The sequence below is a fragment of the Leucopleurus acutus genome (assembly GCF_964270905.1).
Source record: "Leucopleurus acutus genome assembly, chromosome: 11".
Classification (NCBI taxonomy): domain Eukaryota; kingdom Metazoa; phylum Chordata; class Mammalia; order Artiodactyla; family Delphinidae; genus Leucopleurus; species Leucopleurus acutus.
The window spans coordinates 44,617,302-44,639,611 of NC_139152.1; the positions used below are offsets into that span (position 1 = coordinate 44,617,302).

A 22,310-nucleotide genomic window follows, 5' to 3' on the forward strand; every position below is an offset into this window, starting at 1 on the left:
GGCTTTCTCTAGTTGTGGTGAGCGGGGGCTACTCTTCGTTGCCGTTTGTGGGCTTCTCATTGTGGTGGCTTCTCTTGTTGCAGAGCACGGGCCCTAGAGTGCGCAGGCTTCAGTAGTTGTGGCACGTGGGCTCTAAGGCATGCAGACTTCAGTAGTTGTGGCGCACGGGCTCAGTAGTTGTGGCACACAGTCTCAGTAGTTGTGGCACACAGGCTTAGTTGCTCTGTGGCATGTGGGATCCTCCTGGACCAGGGATTGAACCCGTGTCCTCTGCATTGGCAGGAGGATTCTTAACCACTGTGCCACCAGGGAAGTCCAAAAATAGTTTCTTAAAAGAAGTATCATAAAGGTGAAATGAAATAGCATATGTTAAATATTTGGTGTGCGATTCTCAATCGATGTTAGCTGCTATATTATTGGGTATTTATTGGGCACTAAGCCCTGTGCTGGGTTTTTGGGATAGGGTCCCAGAAGGAAAGGTACACAATTCCTGCCCTTGGGGAATGTCCCAATTTAAGGGAGAAAGGTGTACAAATACATGTTTGAAATAAATTTAAATAATTAATGCAAGGAAGATATGTAAACAAGTACAATTATGGGTATATTCATCACTCAACTTGAATACCTACTACATACAAAGGACACAGTTAAAGATATTTGCTCAGTGCTGTATCAAGGTTGACTAAAACATTATGTATTATTTTCACACACACCAAAACTTTTGCAGATAAGTATTGACCCCTCCAAAGTTATCATTTTGAATAAATAGTGATGTCGCCTTACTAATGGAGTTGCGTTTTTGGAACTACTTTCAGAATCTACCACAGACAGCTTTGCATAGTTTCAAGGTTGACGCACCTTTGCCCATCAAGGTAGACTTGAGTTTTTGGAAACAGTAGAAGCTTGGATTTTAAAAAAAACAAGTGTGACTATTAAGTAAGAAAACCAGTTTTCTCATGGCTGCTATCGTGCTCTAAGAGTAATTCCAAATGAAGAGATGTATGGAAGGAAAGAGAGGGAAAGGCAGAACGAGAAAAGAACAGACAATAAGGGAGGGACCTATTTATAACTGTTAGATGTATTACTCGGCAGTTTTAGGAACGAATCTCATTTCTCCATTCACTTGTGTTTGTTTCTAAAGCTTCTACCTAAGCACTGTGCCACTACCATCAGCAAGGCCAAAAACAAGAAAACCATGAAGCAGAGGCAGACTCCGAGAAAAGGAGAGCCTGAGAGGGACAAACCAGGAGCTGAGAGTCACCGGAAGAACCGCAGCGTTGTCACCAAGTGAGGACCTAGGCCTTAGAGGGCCAGCAGGGCACTACCTCAAAGAAGGGAGAACAGGAAAGAGGGAAGGTGATGCAGCAAAAGAGTGTGGAAGTGGTGGTGGGGAATGACAGATATGGAAAAGCGCTTAAATATGAATTTTCTACTTTGCCTTTGAAGTCACCATCAATGTGTACTCTTCTAGGCTGAGTTTTTCCAGAAGATGAAAGGGGTCTGAGGGTCATGGGCCTGACAGATCCTCCCCAAATACTAGCAGGCAGTGCCAGACCTGCAATGGAGGCTCATTTTACTTTCTCAATTTTACTCAGCATGGACAAGCTACACCTAAACTTGACAGAATTGGCACTGACAATGAATCATGTACACAGCTTCTGTGTATTTGAACACACCATCTTCCCTTCTGAGTATCTCAGCAGCCATCTGGAGGCCAGACTCAACAGGTATCACTCTTTTGTTGTCTTCTGTTTGCTTAGTATGGTCGTTCTCAAAGCTGGGTTCCATTAGATCCATCTTGGTGGTCATTCTGATGCAGTCAATCTGGCATAGGTTCCAAGCATCTCTATTAAAAATAAATAAAAGAACCCAGACTTCCCTGGTGGTGCAGTGGTTAAGAATCTGCCTGCCAATGCAGGGGACACGGGTTTGATCCCTGGTCTAGGAAGATCCCACATGCTGCAGAACAACTAAGCCCGTGTGCCACAACTACTGAGCCTGTGCTCTAGAGCCTGTGAGCCACAACTACTGAGCCCATGTGCACAACTACTGAAGCCTGTGCGCCTAGTGCCCATGCTCCGCAACAAGAGAAACCACCACAATGAGAAACCCATGCACTGCAGCGAAGAGTAGCCTCTGCTCGCCGCAACTAGAGAAAGCCCACGCGCAGTAACAAAGACCCAACGCAGCCAAAAACAAACAAACAAACAAATAAAAGAACCCCAAACCTTTATAGGTTTCTTTTTTTTTTTAAGATTTATTTTATTATTTATTTATTTACTTATTTTATTTTTGGCTGCGTCGGGTCTTAGTTGCAGCATGCTGGATCTTCGCTGAGACGTGTGGGATCTTTCGTTGCAGCACGTGAGCTTCTCTCTAGTTGTGGTGTGCGGGCTCCAGGGCACGTGGACTCCGTAGATGTGGCTTACGGGTTCCAGAGCGCATGGACTCTGTAGTTTGTGGCACACAGGCTCTCTAGTTGAGGCGCTCGAGCTTAGTAGTTGTGGTGCACGGGCTTAATTGCCCCACGACATGTGGGATCTTAGTTCCCTGACCAGGGATCGAACCCATGTCCCCTGAATTGTAAGGCGGATTCTTTACCACTGGACCACCAGGGAAGTCCCTCTATAGGTGGTTTTGTTGAACAACCAGAACTGGTCATCACTGGTTTAGTAGGGTGACTGTGGCCTTTGCAGTCAGCAGATCTGTGTTGATGCTGTTAGCTAAGACATCAGAGCAGGTTATCTAACTTGTTTGAGCCTTAATTTCCTACCCTATAGAGTAAGGATAATGATATTTACCTTATAATGAGAATTACCTGTAACTGAGAATTGGTAGAGAATTAAAGATAATAATGAGTGACATATATAGGCCTCAACAAAATAAATTCCCTTCCTTCCACTTTGCCTCTCATTCTATTGCTCCCTGAAGCTGCAGGAACATTCCTTATATTCAAATTGGGCACTATAGTAGGCAAATTAGGGGAGTGAGGGGAAATATTTTTTATGAATAATCTCCTAGTCTTCTGTGTTTCATTTTGCAATACGTAGTATATTTACTCATTCACTTAACAAGTATTTATTGAACATCTATTGTGTGTCATCAGTGTTCTCAAAGCTGTTAATACAGCAGTATACAAAAGAAATAAAGACTCCTGGCCACATAAAGCTTACCTTCTAGCGGGAGAGACAAGCAAAATAAGAACGTAGGATATATGGTAGATTAGAAAATAAGTGCTAAGCAGAAAGTTTAAAGCAGGAAAAGGAGATGGGAAGTGTGTAGTGGTGGTGGTGGTGAAATTTTACATAGGGTGGCCAGGGAAGGCCTGCTTGAGAAAGTGACATTTGAGTGAACTCCTGAAGGAATTGAGGAAGCCAAGTGGGTGACTATCTGGGGAAAGGACATTCTGGGCGGAGGAAACAGCAAGTGCGAAGGCTCTGAGGTGGGAACATGCCTGGTATGTTCAGGGAACAAGGAGACCAGTATGAGCCAGGGGGAGACTGGTAGGACGTGAGGTCAGAGAGGCTGGAGGAGTGGCAGACTGACGGTTCAGGTGGCTCTATGCCATCGTAAGGATTTTGGCTTTGATCCTGAGTGAGACGGGGAGCCTAGGCATGGTTTGAGCAGAGCAGGAACATGATTTCACTCAACATTTCAGTAGGTTCACTCTGTCTGCACTAGGGGGGCCAAGGACAGGAGTAGGGAGAACGGTTAGGAGTCTGTGCCTTGACTGTAGGAGATGCAGGCTAATTTTTCAATTAGTTTTTTGCTTGCGTGACAGTAAAATTAGTTTGTTTTCATTCCGTACACTTTAGCTATATGGAAGGAAGTGTCTCAGGTGCATGTAAAATGTCAAGAAGATGACAATTTGATAATCACCCATGTGTAAACCTTCAGAAACTGGCAATGGTTTCTAGGCCCTGGAGCAGCATGTCACTGGCATCATTGTTCCTAAAGCCTGGAAGTTGGCCTAAAGGTTTGGCCTCAATGAAAACTCTAAAATAGATTAGGCTTGCCTCCCATCTGTCCCTTCCGTAGTATTTTTCCTCAAGTGGTACCTCTTCTCTTTTCCTTTTCATCTGGGGAGTAGGCCCTCCTGTTCCCTTCCCCTCCCCTGCCATAAAGTTTTCCAAAAACACAGAACAAACAAAAAACGCCCAAACATCTGTGGCTTTAGGGAGAACATGATGGACTCTTTCATACTGATGTGCAGATGACTGACAAAAGCTTGTGTTGGCAAAGTCTAATGTTCCTCTTTCCCCTACTGTTTACATTTTAACAAGGAAGAAAGCCTCAGGCAGAGGACTGACTCTAATTGTGAATTCTCAGGTTCCTGGGGAAGGTATTTTGGAAGGGGCTGGGAGTCCAGTGAGGAGGGGTGTTCCTGGTGTGCCCCTAAAATAATAGTGTGAACAGTTATTCTACCTTCTCTAAGGTTGGCTATAGATGTGTGCCAACCAAGTGTACCCTCTCTCCACCTGGCATCCCGTGGCCACTTGGGATTGCACTGCACCTCTAAGGATTTCTGGGTGTGGTTTTCCATTTCTGACAGTCATTGGAACTAATTCTTTCCGAGGAGAAAAGACAAATGCTGGCCCTGAGAATGCAGGAGGTTGTAAGCAAGCACGTACTGTTAGATGGCATTTGGGAGCCCAGGTCTTTTACCACCTGATTTAATTTCTCCAGAGGAGGCAGAAGAGTATGGTGATTGAGAATCAAATGTTATTTGATTCAGGTCCCAGCTTTGCCACTTGCTAGCTGTGTGGTCTTCACAGACCACCACAGCTGTGTGGTCTGTCTCAGTTTCTTCATCCGTAAAATGGGGATAATAATTGTACCTACCTTATTGGGTTGCTGTGAGATTTATATGAGATAATGCGTGTAGTTAGATCATAGTACAGCACGCAGAACACAGTATAAATGTGATAACTGTTACTATGTTTGTCATTATGATTGTGATTATGGTTTTTGTCACCTAGAGCCATTGTGTGGCTGGCTGGCTACAATGCCACAACCCAGGAGATCGCCAGGCCTTCTGAGCTCTTGGTAGGAGTCAAAGCGTACATAGGTTTCATAAAGTCACTGGCCCAGTTTTTGGGTGCAGATGTGTCCAGAGTCATCCGCAACGCCCTCCTGCAGCAGACGCAGCCACTGGACTCGTGTGGGGAACAGACTATCACCACTCTCTACACAAATTGGTCAGTGTTGCTTATCCTCTCTCGCTGCCTTGCTTCTTTGTTAGCACTTTTTCCTTTATGCAGTAGGACCTCGGGACCAGGCATTTTAGCTCCTAGGGTCATAGACCCCCAAACAGAAGCCTGTTTCTGCCCGAGGACTGGAGCTGTAAGCTGGGGCAAACTCAGATCCCCTCTGTCCACCATGAGGTCTCTTTCTAAGCTTCCATGTAACATCCATTGATCTACTCTGTAACAATTTGACCCTTTTCCTCTTAATTTGCCATTCTTAACCTTCCTTTTCTGGATTCTTACTGTTTTCATTCCAAATGATCTCTCTTCCTCTTTCTGAAGTTCTTTTTTATTTCTCTCTTTGTCCAGTTTCTCCCCCTGGAGACCATTCTGTCTCACACCATCTCTCCGGAGCACTGCCTCCTTACCTCCCGACATGACCGTGTCGCGTCTAGTAGATCGTTCTTCATAGCGAAAGGGGCCTCCTCCTCCAGACTGGAGGAGGCAGGGGTCAGCAGTATTTCCTTTGAGGGTTAAGGATGGAGAGGAGCTGGATTCCTACCTCCCTAAGCCACTGGGTGGCGTTCTTAATCCAGTATCAGCTCGGCAGGAGCCCGCCCGGCTGCAAAGAACCCCCTGAGGAGGGAGAAAGACTGAGACAAGGTTTACAATAAAATGCCAACAGGGGCCTGGCAGGTAAGGTAAATGGGTGTTGTGGGCTAGGTGGGGACTTTGAGTAGTTGGAGAGGGCATGCCCCTCTGAAAGGCGACGGCCACCACTTAGCCCCATCTGATCGCTGCCCCACTAAATCCATATTTTAATGTAAAATCTCTCAGTTTCAAAAACTTGACAACTGATTCAACTTAAAAGGGAAAAACCTCACGTTTGAGTGCTGGTTTTGACCTACCCGTGGTTAGCTTGTGACTTTTGTAAGACCTAGGCCCGGAGCTCGTGCCTGGGTGAGTGGCAGGCATTGCCACGCCCTCTCCTGACGCTGGCTGGAGGCCTTCTCAGCTTGCCCAGAGGTCAGGAGGGCATATTTGGAGACTGGATGACAAGTGTTCACGGGGCCTCTCTCTGTCCCGGAGGTTTGACTTGAGACCTGCTTCCAGGGTCCTAGGCCCTTAGTCCAGCACTCTCATTGGAGAGGCTGAGGCTAAGTATATTTCAGAGGAGCCTGATTAGTAGGAATTTTTGTCTTGTCAGCTTAGGCTTGTCTCACCTGACAGAGGAAGGCCAAGGGTGAGGGGCATGCAGTAGCTGGTAAAGGTGGTAGGGCGTGCACACCGTTACGTCTGACAGCACAGCCCAATGCCCTGCAGGTTAGAGGCAAAGTGGAACCACGCTACTGCCAGTTGTTTTTGAGCCAACAGCTTGGGGTGTTAATTAGAGTGTTGTACTGTCTTCTTTGAGTCTCTTCTCCCCACCCCAGCCTTTGGTGGAGTTTCTTTTCCTGAGCCCAGTGGTGGTGGTAGGGAGAAAGGATTGAACACTGATCTTCTGTGCTTTCTTGCCAACCTTGTAGGTACCTAGAAAGTCTGCTTAGACAGGCGAGCAGTGGAACCATTATCCTCTCACCAGCCATGCAGGCCTTCATCAGCCTCCCCAGAGATGGGGAGCAGAACTTCAGCGCAGAGGAGTTCTCTGACATCTCTGGTGAGCCCAGAGCCTGGTCTCTGTCAGGGAGCCGAACCTTTCCCCTCAATACAATATCTTAACCTATGGATCCCATCTAAATTCTCCTACCTTCCCAGAGGCTCATTCTGTACTCTTCTAGATCTCTGCTAGATTCTACCTTAGGGACGGTAAAAAGAGATTTCAAGTGAGACCCAGAATTGAGGAGTGGCTTGGGGGTTGAAGGTGGAGAGGGAAGATGCGGGGTGTTAGGAGCTAGGCAGGGGCACTCAAGTCACTGAAAGGATTTATTCTTCGAAGGGTAGTAAATGGTTATTTTCCATTTCCACAAAGAGTAAAGAGTAGGACATATAATGAGGGGTAAAGGATAAATGTAAGGAGGACATTCTGATGTTTGGAATTATTAAACAGTGGTCTGACATCATGGCATCTTCTTCCTGAGGGATAAGTTTTAGAGCTTTAGCTAGTGCTTGGATTGCTGATGTTTAATAATGATGATGAGCTAATGGATGACATTTAGTGTGGGCTTGGCTCTAAATGTTCACATGTATTTAACTCCTTTACTCCTCACAGCAGCCTTGAGGTAGGTACTCTTATTACCCCCATTTTACAGATGAGGACACTGAGACACAGAGAGGTTAAGGAGCTTGATTAAGGTCATACATCATTCATAGATGGTAGAACTGGGATTTCAACTCAAGGCAGTCAAATTCCAGAGCCTGGGTGCTTAGTCACTATGTCACGCTGCTTCCCAGTGTATAGAAGCGCTTTTGTGTCTCAAGGCAGGCAGATGAGGAGTGTGTCGTGAATGAGTTGGGAAGTTATTCTCTTTTTAAAGAGGGCTTGAAGCCATGCAGATCCTTTTTAATAGATTTGTTTTACTGACTGACTGATTCATGAACTATCCTACTGCTTCCTCCTTCCTCTCACCTCCATGTAAATCATGGACCCTGCGTGGTATCTGAGACAGGTAGGAGATGTTTCAATGACCCTGCCCTCTCCATTCTTCCCCTTCCTTGGGGGGTGTTATGAAAGTCAGAGTATACAGTTCTGTTTTCCAGCTCTGCCTTCTTCTTACCCTCATACTGACTCCATCAGTGAGCTGACCCTACCCTTTACCTGTTGGAGGCTTCAGATGTCCCCTTCTTATCAGCTCCTCCCACAGACTGTAGGCAGCATCTAAAATCAGCTTTAGGTCTCTCTGACAACTGACGAGCCGCAGGAGGTAATGCTGATTCCCCCTTCTACCACCCCCACCCCAATTTCCCTGGGTTACCATGGTGATGGGGCAATGCTGCTGCAAAAATAGATAGATGGATAGAGAAGGATGCCCTAGGGTTACTAGCCTAGAGAGGACCAGAGTAAGGAGAGTTGGCAGATCCAAATCAGTAGATCAGTGTGTCTTTTCTCCAGAGAAGGCAGTTCAGCCCCTCTGCCTCTCTGTCAGCCATTTTAGAATTATCTAAGTTGACCAGTTTGGAAATCCTTTTCTAGTTCTCAGCTCAGTTGTTCCTATTGTAAATAGGTGACTAAAAATGTTTAGTATTTATTCCACATGAGGCTCTGTGTCAGCTGCTGTGACCAGTTCCACTTCCTTTGTCAATGGTAGAGGTGGAGATCAACTGGTCCTGCCTTTAAACACTTGAGTGTGGAGCCTTGATTTCCTTTTCTCTCTGAACTCTTGTTAACTATATTAAACTCACCTTTCCTCTACTGGTCTCTTGTTACTTCTGGTCTTTATGGTTTTCTCTGCTGAGACCGCCCATAGCCAAAGGTCATAGCTGGAGCTCTTCCCTGTCTGAATTTGTCACTAGTGTTTCTAACATGGGATTTCCTCAGCCAGGTTTTATTTAATTCACAAAGGGCCAGAAGCAGGTTGGGTAGGGAGGGATAAGGTAATGGGGCAGACTTGAGGGAAGAAGAATTTAGGGGAAAAGACAACTGGGAGTCTGGGGATGTGTACTGATTATGCTATCATATCAACTCTGTGAGGTATTCAGAGTGGATATTAATTTCTTCATTTTACAGAGAAGTGAACTGAGGCTCAGAGAGGAGCTTAACATCTGATAAAGCTAGTGCAGCTAGTCCAGCAAGAGTAAAGTCCAGGGCCATGTAAAGGGACTGGGAAAGTCTAGATTCTTATGGGAATGAAAAGTAAATAGTTATCATTTGTGGTACGTCTTGGTGTGGGTACCAGTGGGGAGAGGGTAAATTGTCCCACAGGCAGGCCAGACCTCTCACCTGAATACAGGATTTCAGGCTACGTTTGCTCTCCAACTTCCCACTTCCTTTCCTTGCTGAAAAACACTTAAGGTGTTCACGTTACCCTATAGCTATTGTGCAAACGCACCGGTGTTTTCTGAGTCCCACCTGGGGCCTCTGTGACTCGATTCCAGAGTTGCGGGCTTTGGCTGAACTCCTGGGCCCCTATGGCATGAAGTTCCTGAGTGAAAACCTGATGTGGCATGTGACCTCTCAGATCGTGGAGCTGAAGGTACCGTGGAAGCAAGCCCCCGGGAAGAAGGTCCAGCCCCCGGGGGAAGAAGGGTAGGGGTAGGAGACTGTGGGGAAGATGTACCATGGGTCTCATCTTTTCGTGCTTAATGGCTCTGTGTCCCGGCTGCAGAAGCTGGTGGTGGAAAACATGGATGTGCTTGTTCAGATCAGATCCAACTTTAGCAAGGCAGACTTGATGGCTTCTCTGCTTCCCCAGCTGATGGGTGAGCACGTCTCCCAAAGGGAGAAGGAACTGTGGGAAAAGCATTGTGGATGACGGGTTTTTGGGGCTCTGGGGCCTAGGCTGGGTCTGAAGAAGCAAAACCGTTGCCATTCTCCTGAGTTCTCTTCTTGAACGCTCTTCTTTCTCCTCAGGGGCTGATAATGTACTGAAGCGTATGACCATCATTGGAGTTATCCTCAGTTTTAGGGCCATGGCCCAAGAGGGACTTCGGGAGGTGAGCTGGGGGAGAGGGGGCTGCCACAGGATAAAGCCTTGGGTAGGGCTTGTGTGAGAAGTTGTGGAAAGGGTTGGTGAGCATTGAGGAGAACGGAGCTTAATTCGGTAGAGGTCCTGGAAGTTCTTTGAGGCTAGATGAGCTGAAGAAACCTAGACGCATGAGGAGAGAAGTGGCATGGGAAGCTGGCTAGGTTCTTATCTAAGCTGAGGCCTTTTTTTTGTTTCTTTGTTTCCACCTGTTTGAAGGCATCGGCCACTGTCCCTTGGACTCATTTGTACTCTCTTTCCTCCAGGTTTTCTCATCCCACTGCCCATTTCTTATGGGTCCCATTGAGTGCCTGAAGGAGTTTGTCACCCCAGACACAGATATCAAGGTATGGGAGAGTGCAAAGTGGAATCTAATTAGGAGATTTTTGTTGTTGAAAATGGATGGAGCTAGGATCTAGTAAGGGAGAGGGGGCTCTGAAGAATACTGCAGGGAGAAGAGCCAGAATTTGAATAGAAACACGTTGGGGGAGATTTTTGTGGAGGGAGGGGCATTGGTCAGGCGAGAGGGTGCACAGCTGGGGAGCCCTGGGGAGATCCTGCGGGGGCTAGGGAAACGTTACTGGAGGGAGAGGAGTAAGTTCTAGGATAGTTTCTACAGCTTTTCTCCTAAGATGTCCAAATTAGATACCCAACTATATGCAGACAAGTCCCCTCTTTAGTCAGGAGCCTGGGTACTTTTTGTAAATTTTTTTTCTTCCATTCCTACCCACCCTGTCTGCCCTCAGATTTTCCGTTCTTTTTCTGGCCTTTTCTTCCTCCTAGTTCTGAAACTTTCTGGTTCCTCTGTGTGTGTGTCACCTGCCTTGGGCCTCATTTCCTCTAGAGATGGGGAAAGGCGGAGGGGACTCTGTAAGCACCCAAGTTAAACATCCATTCCCCCTCCCCCACCTCACGTCAGCTTGCCTTTTGAATCACCTAGAACAAACAAGTATGTTTTGCAGGAAATACAGCTGAAGGCTGGGAACAAGGGCCTTCAAATGCACAGGGCAGGGCACTTCTCTTATAATTGATTCCGTTAACGGAGGGAGGTCTGTGAGAAGAGGAAACTGGTTAACAGGAAGTAGTCAGGAAAAAAAAAGAAAACTTAGAGAAAAAAACTTCCTTTACCTTGAGGTCAAAAGAGTTGTGAACATTTCCTCCTCTCTGCCTGAAATCAGATGATGAGGGTCAAGGGGTCACGGGCCCTGAGGGGGTGACGTTTCACTGGGTTGGCTGCTCCTTCAGGGCAGGTCTTTGGTGTCACGGTGAGCCTGGGGTTCAGGCAGGTGTTGGTGGTGGGGCTGAACTCTCTGGCCTGTCAGGAGTGTGTCTAGCTGGCATCTCCCAGGCAGCTCCGAGCTTTAGGCTCTGCCTGCCTGGGAGAATGAGCAGGTCGGGTGGCGTGGGGGATGACCTGTCCGTCAGAGATTCTGTTACTGCCTCAGAGGGGTGAGAAGATTAGGAGAAGAGAACAGAAGCTCCTTCAATGATCACTTTCTTCCTCCAGAAAACCACAGGTCATGGACCAGGTCCCTGATCGCCTAGGTCATGGGTGCCATGAGCAGGGTTATTTAGTTAGTAGGGAATTTAAATAAAGGGCAGAGCAGAATGTGGCTGAGGTTAACTTTCTGTGTCCAGCACCACAGGCAGTGTGTTTATTGTTATGTCTGTGGGGTTCTTTGCATAAGACACTCTACTTAGTTATCTACTGTTGAAACAGTTATCCTTGTTCTCTCAGAACATTTTCAAGTCTTTTTTTTTTTTTTTAACCTCAAAAGGGGTCTGAGTAATTTGTGGGTGGGTGTTTGGGGCTACATCTTGGGAACCTGATTCTAAGTACAGTGAGGGATTCAGGAATCAATCAATCAATATTAACTGAATGCCTTCTATGTGCTTAGCATTGTGTTAAAGCCTAGAGAAGATAAAAGAAATGCAGAGTTCCTGGCTTTGAGAGAAAGGAAGTAGAGCGAAAGGGACAACGATTATTAGTGTTTTAGTGACTCTGTGAGTCACTAGGTTAGATACTTTACACATGTGGTCTAATTTAATCTTCACAGCAACTTTGTGAGGTAGGTATCATTATCCCACTTTTACAGATGAGAAAATGGAGGCTTGAAGAAGTTTAGTAACTTTTAGCCAAGGTCACACATTTAGTAAGTGGTGGTGCTAGGATTTGAACCCAGATCTTCTCACTCCAAAGCCTTTTTCTCCCCTCTCTATGCCATGAGGTTAAAAAAAAAAATTGTTATCTAGTTGATGAGATAAGCCATACGTCTCACCTCCAATCTGAAAAGAAAACTGATGATACCAGGTGCTGTGTGTGACCACTGCGAAGTAAGTGGCACCAGGTTAAGGAGGGAGAGATGAGCTTGGGCTGAGGTCAGCAGGGAGGGCGCCATAGAGAATATGAGATTTGAGTTAGGCCTCAAGGGTGGGTGTCACTTAGATATAAGTAGAGGAGAGGTAAATAGGAAAAACTCTAGACTTTTTTCCTTCCTATGTAGGGAAAAACCCAGTTCTTTCCTGCGTGTTTCTCGCCTGTGAGTCTTCTTTCCTCTCACACAGAACACTTCACTTCTGACACTTCTGGTCACCAAATGTGTGGAGGTTTTTCCCCCACCAAATCTCTGTGACACCAGTTGGGTGTCCTGAGACTTAATTCTGACACTATCTACCTGGAGATAGTGTCAGATCACACAGGTTAAGGGTTCACTCCCACAAGTCTGCACCTACTCCCCGCTTCAGAAGCCAGTTGCAAACCTGAGTTGTCACCTGTGCTTCTGACCAACCGGCTGTAGGTCGGAGGTTCCAATATCCCCCTCCTTATTTTCCATTAATTTGCTAGAGTGGCTCACAGAACTCAGGGAAACACATCTACCAGTTTATTAAAGGATGTGATAAAGGATATAAGATAAACAGCCAGATGGAGAGATACGTGGGGCGAGGTCTGGGAGGATCCTGAGGGCCGGAGCTTCTGTCCCCGTGGAGTTGGGCTGCATCACCCTCCTGGTCCGTGGATGTGTTCTCCACCTGGAGGCTCTCTGAACTCCGTACTGTTGGGGTTTTATGGAGGCTTCTTCACGTAGGCATGATCAATTATTAACTCTATATCCAGGCCCGATCCCCTCTCTGGAGCAGTGGGGGTGTGGTGCGGCTGGAGATTCCCAACTTCTAAGCAAGCGTGGTCTTTCTGGGGAGCAGCCGCCATCCGGGAGCTGTTCGGGAGCACACCCAGAGCTGCCGCATAAGACCAAAAAGATGTTCCTAGTGTTTTTATCACTTAGGGAATTACAAGGGTTTTAGGAGCCCTGTGTCAGGAACCAGGGGCAGGGACCAATATATATATTTTCTATCATCTCTCAAGAAGAAAGGACACTCTAGAAGAGGGAAGCACATGAACCGAAGCATGCAAGTAAGAAAGTAAGTTGTAGCTTGGAGACAGTGAATAAATTACCCTGGCTGCATTGACTGTAGGAAGCATTTGAGGAAATAAGGTTGAAAAAATAAATTTGTATTGTGGAGAATCTGAATGCCAAGCTAAAGAACTGGATTTTTTTTTTTTTTCCTCTTTCCCCCGTAGGTTAGGGAGATCTATGAAAGGAATACCCAGCAAAGATGATAGTACACCAAAAGTTTAGAATCTATGATCCAGGAGTCTTGACTGCCTGTAGCTTCTGTCAAGCACTTCTCTCCAGGGGATACCCTCCAGAATGTTGTTTTCTTCTCTACCAGGTGACCCTGAGTGTCTTTGAGCTAGCATCTGCTGCAGGGGTGGGCTGTGACATTGACCCAGCTCTGGTGGCTGCCATTGCCAATCTGAAAACTGGTAAGATTGGGGAAAGGGGGCAACGGAGGGCTTGGGCCCTATTTTGGGGTGGAAAAATGTCAGTCTCAAAGAAACCTTTATTTAGGATTGTGAATTCAGAGGTTATAAACTGGGAGCTAAGGAAAGACTTAAAGCATAGTCTCTAATTCCCAGAAAATACTTCCACAGGCAATTTAGATTTCTAGTCAGGTTCTAACCAGTTGATCTGTCAATCAGCTAAAAAGTATTAAGTGAGAGTCTGGTACTCAGCAAGTGCTCAAAGGAACTTACAATCTGGTTGGGGAAATAAGAGTAATGCAGATGAAACGATGAGCGAACAATACACAGTAGACGTGAATTCGTACTAAGTTGTGTGGTATAGCATCCAAGTTCCCCAGAATGATCTTGTGCTCCCCTCCCCTATAATCACCTTGACACCATGTACTTCCTCCCCTGGACTCACACTTGTCTCATATTTCCATTACACATTTCCTCGGATTAGCACATTCATACTTGTACACACTCAGAATAGGATGGAATCAGGGGGCTGGTAGTAAGCCCTTTTAAAATTGCCAGACTGGCTCTCCCTCTTCTCTCTCGGTTTTGGTGAGACTCTTTCCTCTCCTTCCTGCCTCTGCACCCCATCAGGTAGCTGACAGAGTGCCCTCAAACTGCATGTCAGCAGAGCCCTTTGCCAAGAGCTGTGCTCAGTCACCAGGGGAAGCCTCCAGGACTCAGGCCTCTCACTATCAGTGGAGGCTAGTACTGTCCCCTGCAGCAGTAATGACTTGCCTATAGTGCTCTACAAATTATTTTCACAGATATCTTCTTATGTGATCCTCCTAGTAATTCGGCGAAGTAGGACCCCCTGGAAGAAAACTCCTGTTCGCTGACCTTACTCTCTTTTCCTTTTTCCTTCTTTCCAGATACGTCATCCCCTGAGGAAGAATATAAGGTGGCCTGCCTGCTCTTGATCTTTCTTGCCGTTTCCCTCCCCCTTCTTGCCATGGACCCAGCTTCCTTCTATAGCATTGAGAAGGATGGTAAGTAAGGAGTAGGTTTGAGGAACCAGTGCAGTTTAGGTTAGTGTCCTGGGGTCGGGATATGAGACGGAGACATTTATCTGGAAAACAGAGACTTCTGACTCAGATATAAAGTTCTGTTTCAAAAAGCACTTGAGAATGAACTATTCCTAAAATTCAATTCCAGTGAAATTTCATAGGAATATCCTTCTCCTAATCCTCAAATGCCTTCCAGTCCTTTCGGTGTCAAATAGGGATGGCCCAGCCTGAAAAAATGAGAAGTTACTAGCTGGGGTCGCCTGGGGTGGCTCACTTTCCTTTCCTTTCTCTCCCTCTCTGTCAATAATAACCTAGGTTACAGCAACAATATTCACTGCTTGACCAAAGCCATCATCCAGGTGTCTGCTGCCCTCTTCACCCTCTACAACAAGAACATTGAAACTCACCTCAAGGAATTTCTGGTGGTGAGTGGGTATAGGTTATAAGGAATGGATGATTGCAAAGTCTGGTGGGAATTGGTTTGACTTAAATCCATAGACAGTTATTGTTGAGCAGGTCTTGGAGCCTAACCTCCCATCCTATTCATTAAGTAGTGAGAGGCCACTTTGTGAAAGGCAGGGGTTTCTTCTAGATTCTCTAACAGCTGGTATTTCAGCCTCTGCCCAAATACTTGGAAGGAGCATTGGCCTAAGAGTTAGCAAATCTGAGCTCTAGTTTTGGATCTGCCACTAAGCAGTTGTGTGATCTCTGAAGACCCAAACTTTTGGGTCCTCAGTTTTCCCATTTATTAACTAGAAAGATTAAACTGAATCCATGATTCACTACCTTGGTGTGCATTACAGTACCCTGAGGAATTTGTTAAAATACAGATTTCTGATCCTTACACCAGACCTACTGAATTAGAATATTCTAGGGTGAGTCCAGGCCTCTGTTTTTAACAAGGTCTCCAGGAGACCAGATGTACAGTGAAGTTGGAGAGACACTGAGTTTTATCATCTATAAGGCCCTTTCCAACTCTAATACTGATAAAAAGTCAAGCTTTTTTCAACTTCTCAAACTTCATTGTAAGTCAGAATCTCCTGGAGAATTTCTGATTCAGTGGATTAGAGGTGGGGCTAGAAAATTTGCATTTTCAACAAGTTCCGGGAAATGTTGGTGCTGCCCATCCTGTGATCTCACTTTGAGAATCACTGGTCTAGATTTCTAGGGACTGGAACTTACAGTCAAGCAGCTGATTTTACTATAGGTTATGTCCAGTTTGTTTGAAAAAAATTGTTAAAATAGTTTTTTAGCCGAAGTTTGACTCCCTGTAGCTATCATTATTGATCTAAGTTTTGCCTCTGGAAAGTCACAGAATAAGTAATCTCTTTCCTTTGTTCAAAGAGGCCCCAGAGCTCCCCATTCTAAATACTCCATGGAGGAATCCCATCCATACACCTCTGAAACATGGTCCAGTACCCACTGCCTGCTGGAGCATTCTCAGCAATAGGGAGCTTATTCTTTTGCAAAGCACGGTCCTGATTTAAAAACTAGGTCCTTATCTGTCTCTTTTTAGGAGGAAGCAGTAGATCATATGCTCTAGGGAATCACACTCTTGTCCTGAGACTTCTCTGTCAGGGACTTCTGTCAGGGACTTGGAAGCTTAGTGAGAGGGCCTCTATTTAAACTGGGACAACAGGCCACACAAAATGGGCTCTGAGCATCTTGGATAGAAAGAGGATTCACACCAGATCTCTAATATGGGGTGAGAAGGGAATCACCCCCCGCCTTTCCCCTTTTACCCTCTTTGTTTGCTGAGTACAGGTAACCTGGGCCTGGGATGCAATTAGTGACATATCTTTCTCCCTCTTTGATCTGTTGGGGGCCTGAAGGTGAACGAAGAGGACAGCCATTCGGGAGCTGACAGGAGGAGAATACCAAGAGCGCTGTGTCTGAATCAGAGGCCCAGCCCTGTCTCTGGTCGGGTGGGGAGTCAGCTGTAAACGGTCTGATGACAGTGGTGTCTGGAGGCCGCCTAGGAAAAGAGATTAATCTCCTGGCATACAGTATTACCTGCCTCTGCTGCAGGTTCTTTCTTCGCCCCTTGCAGCCTCTCCTCCAGCAACCTCCTGTTGTCTGCACTGGCTAGTTTAGAGGCAGTGTGCATCTCTGAGGCCTGGGGGATTTGCCGCTTGCCCACCCTGAGCCTCCAGGAGCATCCCGCCACTTCTTAACTCACCTCCTAGTCTGAGGCTGTCGTACTCTGACCATAAAAATCTGCTTCCTGGGCTTCCCTGGTGACGCAGTGGTTGAGAGTCCGCCTGCCGATGCAGGGGACACGGGTTTGTGCCCCGGTCCGGGAAGATCCCATGTGCCGCGGAGCGGCTGGGCCCGTGAGCCATGGCCGCTGAGCCTGCGCGTCCGGAGCCTGTGCTCCGCAACGGGAGAGGCCACAACAGTGAGAGGCCCGCGTACCGCGAAAAAAAAAAAAAACCTTCTTCCTTACAAGTTCTTCCCTTACAGGTAGCTTCCGTCAGCCTCCTGCAGCTGGGCCAGGAGACTGACAAGCTTAAAACCAGAAATCGGGAATCCATCTCTCTGCTTATGCGCTTGGTATGTATCTGGTGTAAGTTGGTCTTAGAAGAAGGGCCAGAAGGAGGTTCCTCTTTAGGGTCCTTGGCTCCCAGCCATTGTTATCACCCAAAAGCATTAACTAAGAACTTAATTCTGCCTGAGGAGGTCTAGGCCTTACATTCTGGCTAACATTCTAGACTTGTCTTGTAATCCCAAGGTAGTAGAGACTTCGAGGACTTCTCTGCAGGACAGGGTCTTCCCAGCCCCTAGCTAACTGGGCCCCTTTCCCTGCAGTGTTCTTGAGTCTGATGTGGTGGGGCAGCTGTGTCCCTCATCCTTAACTATCTGTCCAGTACATGTTTGGTTTTACTTGACCACTTCCTACCACTGTATTTCTTGTCCTTAAGAGTACCACAAAGAAGGTGCTGAGTAGCACACAGCTGAACTGGGGGAGGGGGATGGGGGCTCAGGGGAGGGATGGGATTTTAGCTGAAAAGCTGTAAGGCAGGGAGCCAGGTGGGCCATGAATCAGACAGCTCCTGCTGTCTCTTCTGTCTTCCCAAGCTGTGGCCTTTCCCCGACTTTGGCAGAAAGTTCTGGGAACTCTGACCCAGTTAACTTAAAAAAAATCTTTTCCTCTTTGACCCTGTTTCCCTCTTCAACATGTTTACTCTTTTGCTCTAAAGTTTGATTCCCTCGGTTAGTGCTGCACTTAGATGTGGACAGGAGGGGCTCCTGTCTGGGGCCCTGGGTTTAAGTGGCCCCCTCTGGCCTACAGGAAGAGGACATGCCCACCTGGAGCCTGTGCCCCACCTTGAAGCCCCCACTAAAGATTTCTAGGGCCTCAGAATTCTCTGCTAAGCAGCTCCAGCCCACTTGTAGGGCTTGTGCTGAGCTTCTCCAAGTCCATCCTACTGAGGCAGACTGTGCTCTAGAGACCACGGAATGTATGGCTGGAGTTTAGATGTGCAGACAGGAAGTTTATGTGTGTATACAGATCCCCCAGACTGGGGGTGGGAGGAGAAGGGGGCCAGGCTGGAGGCTGATTCCCTCTCTTCCCCCTATTCTGGTGCAGAACTCTGGGAGGTCTAAGAATTCTTGATTCAAACCTGTCTTCCATGAAATTGTAAAGGTACACTCAGCCCTCCATATCCACAGGTTCTCAGCCATGGATTCAACCAACCGTGGATTGAAAATATTAAAAAAAAAATTCCAGGATGTTCCATAAAGCAAAACTTCAGTTTGCCCACACCAGCAACTATTTAAGCATTTACATTGTATTAGGTATTATAAGTAATCTAGAGGTGATTTAAGTATATGGGAAGATATTGTAGGTTATATGCAAATACTATGCCATTTTATATAAGTAACTTGGGCATCTACAGATTCTGGTATCTGAATCCCCTGAATTAGTTCCAGGGCTGGTCCTAGAACAAATCCCCTGCCAGTACCCCATGAATACTGAGAGACGACTACATATTGCAAAGGTCACAAGGAAGAATAGTTTGTCTGATTTATTTAGTCATCTGGTATATGGGCTTCCATTTGTACTCTTGGCCAGGCCGACATATATTAGGGGCAGGCAAGCCTGGGACTCCCTCTGGGTCTCCTTCTTTAAATACACAGGCATTGAGTGGTGTCTGTGTCTCCTTTTCTCCAGCTTGAAAAAGGCCTAAGCTGGGCTGATTAAGGATTATGATGGAGAAGAGAAGAGAATGGACCTGAGGGGGCGGGGGTGAGGTGAGGGGTGAGAAGGCACAGGAGGCAAAGGAGGGCAGAGGGAAGGCAAGTGTAGTATGCTAGGTAGAGCACAGTCTTCAGAGCAGCAGGACCTTGGGCAAGTTAATTAACCTTTCTGAGACTGATTCTTCAGCCATGAAAGTGGGCAATTATCCTTATGATAGAGGGGCAAGGATTCATGAGACGGTATATATAAAAGTGCCTACTACATAAGAGAGGCTAAATAAATGTTAGTCCCCTCTCTCCACTGCTTAGTTTAGTTTCTGGATGATTTAGGCATGCCTGTTCATTCCCTTGGGCAGTTTTCACCTCTGTGAGGTTGGAGGTGATGCTGTATTGCCGCTCCGTGCCATCTCCTCCCTCTGCTTTGCGTCCCACCCTCCCCCCGCCCCAAAGTGTGGGAAGCTGTCTGCCCCTTAAGGCATCACAGGCCTGCAGAGTGGCTGGAACAGAGCTAGGACCAGGCACTTTTTGTAGGAGGGAAGAGACAGAGGGCCTAGCTGCTGAAAAGCAATTTAAATGCAAATGGTTCCACAGAGAAATTGGAAATGACTGAGGGGAAGGGGCTGTATTTTGAGTTAAGAGGCTACTCAGGTAGCCCCAAATCCTGGGCAGGCACTTCTGTCTGTGGGGTCTTTCTGTCTTGGCTGTCAAGCCTGGGCAGTGCCCATCCCCACTACTGTCAGATTGTTCCTGGCTTGGGTGTCACGGGGGAAGGAATGACTCTCTCATAGGATCATGGAATCCTAGATGTCAGAACCAGATCAGATGCGGGCAGTTAGTCCAGTCCTCACAATTCATAGGTGAGAGGGAGGGAAAGATGACATCCAAGGTCTCCCCCAGAATACATGGGCAGATTTGGGACTAGAACCCATTTCTTGGCCTTCACTCTAGGGCTGTTTCCGCTACCATGAATTTCCTCCAGTTAGGAGCCCTGTGGTTTTCTGTGCTTAATAGAGCGGAGAATAGAAGTCTTGGGCAAGTGGGTCTTCTTGAAGCCACCACTCATTTCCCTGTACCCAAGGGTCATGTCCTGGAAAAGAGATCCTATCTGTCTCCTGGCTTAAGTTTTGAAAGTCTCGTGTGTAGCAAGAAATTCTTTCTGTCATCCAACCCAAGATCAGAGCTACAGTTTTACGGGCAGATTTCCTTTCCTTCAGCCTGTGGTATCTGCTCTTCTGAGGCTGTTGTGTGTATTGTGTGCGCATGGTTTGAGAATTGCAGTATCTTACAAATTTTAAAACTTGAAAGGGCTTCAGGGAGAGACACATGATAGAGTAGAGACGGTAGATTCTCTTCCCTGAGTGAATTTTCAGGACTTGAAACACCAGACATATTGGGAAGGCCCATCTGTGTGAACTGCCAGAGGATATGGGACACTTCTCTCCAGAGTGTGTTTTTAGTCCCATAACCTCTTGGGTGAGGAGAGTACCGAAGGAAAGACACCCTGTTCCTTCCTTAGGGAAGGGGGCCCTCTGGCCCAACGCTAGGCTGTGCTGCTCTTCGCTAATATCTCCCTGCCCCGCTTCCCTCTGTCTTACCCAGGTATCTCCATCTATCATTCTGCTTGGCTCTGCGGGCTGCAGGGGTTACCGCAGCACACAGGCTTCTAATTAAACTAATTAATCATGCCTGCTCCTTCATGCAGCATCGTTACTGTTCCCCAAGCACTGTACTAAGGGAGGGAGGAGACTGAGGCCCAGCCCAAGAGGACCCGTGTGGATTCCAGACCCCTCTTTCTTGGCCTGTAGTGGTAATTGTTTCTTTCTCTGCAGAGCTTTGTCTTTAGCTCTTTTATCCATCCTTACCTGCATCTGTGCTGCCCACCCACGTATGATTTAGCATCCAGAATGGGAGAGAATGGGAGTTTTTCCGTTGCTAGAGAAGTGATTCTTTCCTGCTTTCTTCTTCTGAGCCCTTTATGTAACCCTGAGGAGGGGCACAGAGGCCATTATAATGGAGCTGAAGAGGCCACATTGCTTTCCTAAAGTGGAATGAAGTGTGGGAGGAACGGGGGGACAGTGCCTTGGGAACCCCATTCACTTGTAACTCTAAGCACCCCAGAGGGCCCAGGGAACTGAATGAAGAGGAACAGGGTGTCACTGAGGTGCGCCCTACCTGGGGTCCTCATCTGTCTTGGCCCTTTCTCTTCCAGGTGGTGGAGGAATCCTCCTTCCTGACTCTGGACATGCTGGAGTCCTGTTTCCCGTATGTCCTGCTTCGAAATGCCTATCGGGAGGTATCCCGGGCCTTCCACCTGAACCGAGTGTCGGCCAGTACCCACTGAAGGGCCCCTTGGACCTGCCTCAGCCCGCGCTGCAGTGGAAACTGTGGCTATTTTCTCAAAGGGTGGGGTCGCTAGAGAGAGGATCAGCCAGAGTTGGTGAAGAGGAATATGGGGGAACAGCCCAGGGCTGAGATATCATAGACAAGTGGGGCCCACTGGGGCGGGGAGTGGAGGATTTTTTATGGAAAAAAGTTAGGGGATTGGGGCCACGGGTATGAAGTTTTACAATGAAGAAAACTTGACACACGAGTATGTTTTCTATCTTCTGGGGACTAGAGCTTGAGCTCTGACTGGCATGGGTCTCTTCGACCTTCATCACTATTCTAGGATAATGCTGGCGGGCAGAGATGATCAATCATCATATTAAACCATAATGAGCCTATAATCCTCCCACTGGAGCTGCTTTTGTCTTCTGCACATTCATTAGGACGATTATCTCCTCTCTTCCTCTTCCAAATGTGTTCAGCAAGCGTTCGGCCTGCCCCTACTGCAAAGTAGTAGCAAAGGAGCCCCTTTTCCCCTTGTGGGAGCTCTTGTAGGAGCCGTGAGTCTCTTCCTCTGCTTCCAGCTCTGCGGCCTGCAGGGGCAGCGAGGAAGTGCTCTTGAGAGGTTTTCACTGCCCCAAACCCCCCCCTCACCTGCCCTACCACACCTTGTAGGTAACCAGTTAAGTCCTCTCATCTGTTGAACTTTAACCCTCCTGCTTTTCCTTGACATCGCCACAACCCAGAGCAGAGGGTCAGTCTAGATTAATTGTAGGTCACAGGACAACTAATTGGACCAGTGTCATGTGAGTTTCCATCACATAGCATTTGGGGGTATTCTCCCCCCTGTTTGGAGGGACTAACTTAACCCAAATCCCCTTGTCATCCTGGGTACAGCTGTTGCTCCAGGCAGGAATTTCTCTTCTAGATCTTAAATTTCATAGACCTCATTAGGTTACAGGGCCCTGAGAGTAGGTATACTTGAGGGAGTACAAGCTGTTTCAGCTTCGCCCTTTTCTGCACTAATTAGAATTTCAAGTGTCACAAAGCCCAGGGCATTCAAGATAGCACTAAACTAGGTTTAGTTAACTCCGTGGCAGGAAACAGTGGCCCC

The 22,310-nt window shown here is 47.1% G+C and overlaps 1 protein-coding gene across 1 annotated transcript in view; it reads left to right on the top strand.

Moving 5' to 3' along the window:
- Positions 1-22,072, top strand: part of NCKAP1L (NCK associated protein 1 like) — a gene marked incomplete at its 5' end in the record, with an annotated part of 42,133 nt that extends 20,061 nt beyond the window's left edge. The window contains 13 exons of the mRNA XM_082849545.1: positions 1,142-1,287; positions 1,596-1,727; positions 4,980-5,198; positions 6,713-6,843; positions 9,219-9,316; positions 9,449-9,542; positions 9,694-9,776; positions 10,072-10,152; positions 13,538-13,631; positions 14,537-14,653; positions 14,987-15,096; positions 17,135-17,224; positions 21,081-22,072. Coding sequence (XP_082705671.1) covers positions 1,142-1,287; positions 1,596-1,727; positions 4,980-5,198; positions 6,713-6,843; positions 9,219-9,316; positions 9,449-9,542; positions 9,694-9,776; positions 10,072-10,152; positions 13,538-13,631; positions 14,537-14,653; positions 14,987-15,096; positions 17,135-17,224; positions 21,081-21,212 — 1,527 coding nt within the window. The 3' untranslated portion in view covers positions 21,213-22,072. The remainder of the gene's footprint in view (positions 1-1,141; positions 1,288-1,595; positions 1,728-4,979; positions 5,199-6,712; positions 6,844-9,218; positions 9,317-9,448; positions 9,543-9,693; positions 9,777-10,071; positions 10,153-13,537; positions 13,632-14,536; positions 14,654-14,986; positions 15,097-17,134; positions 17,225-21,080) is intronic.
- Positions 22,073-22,310: the final 238 nt, after the last annotated feature.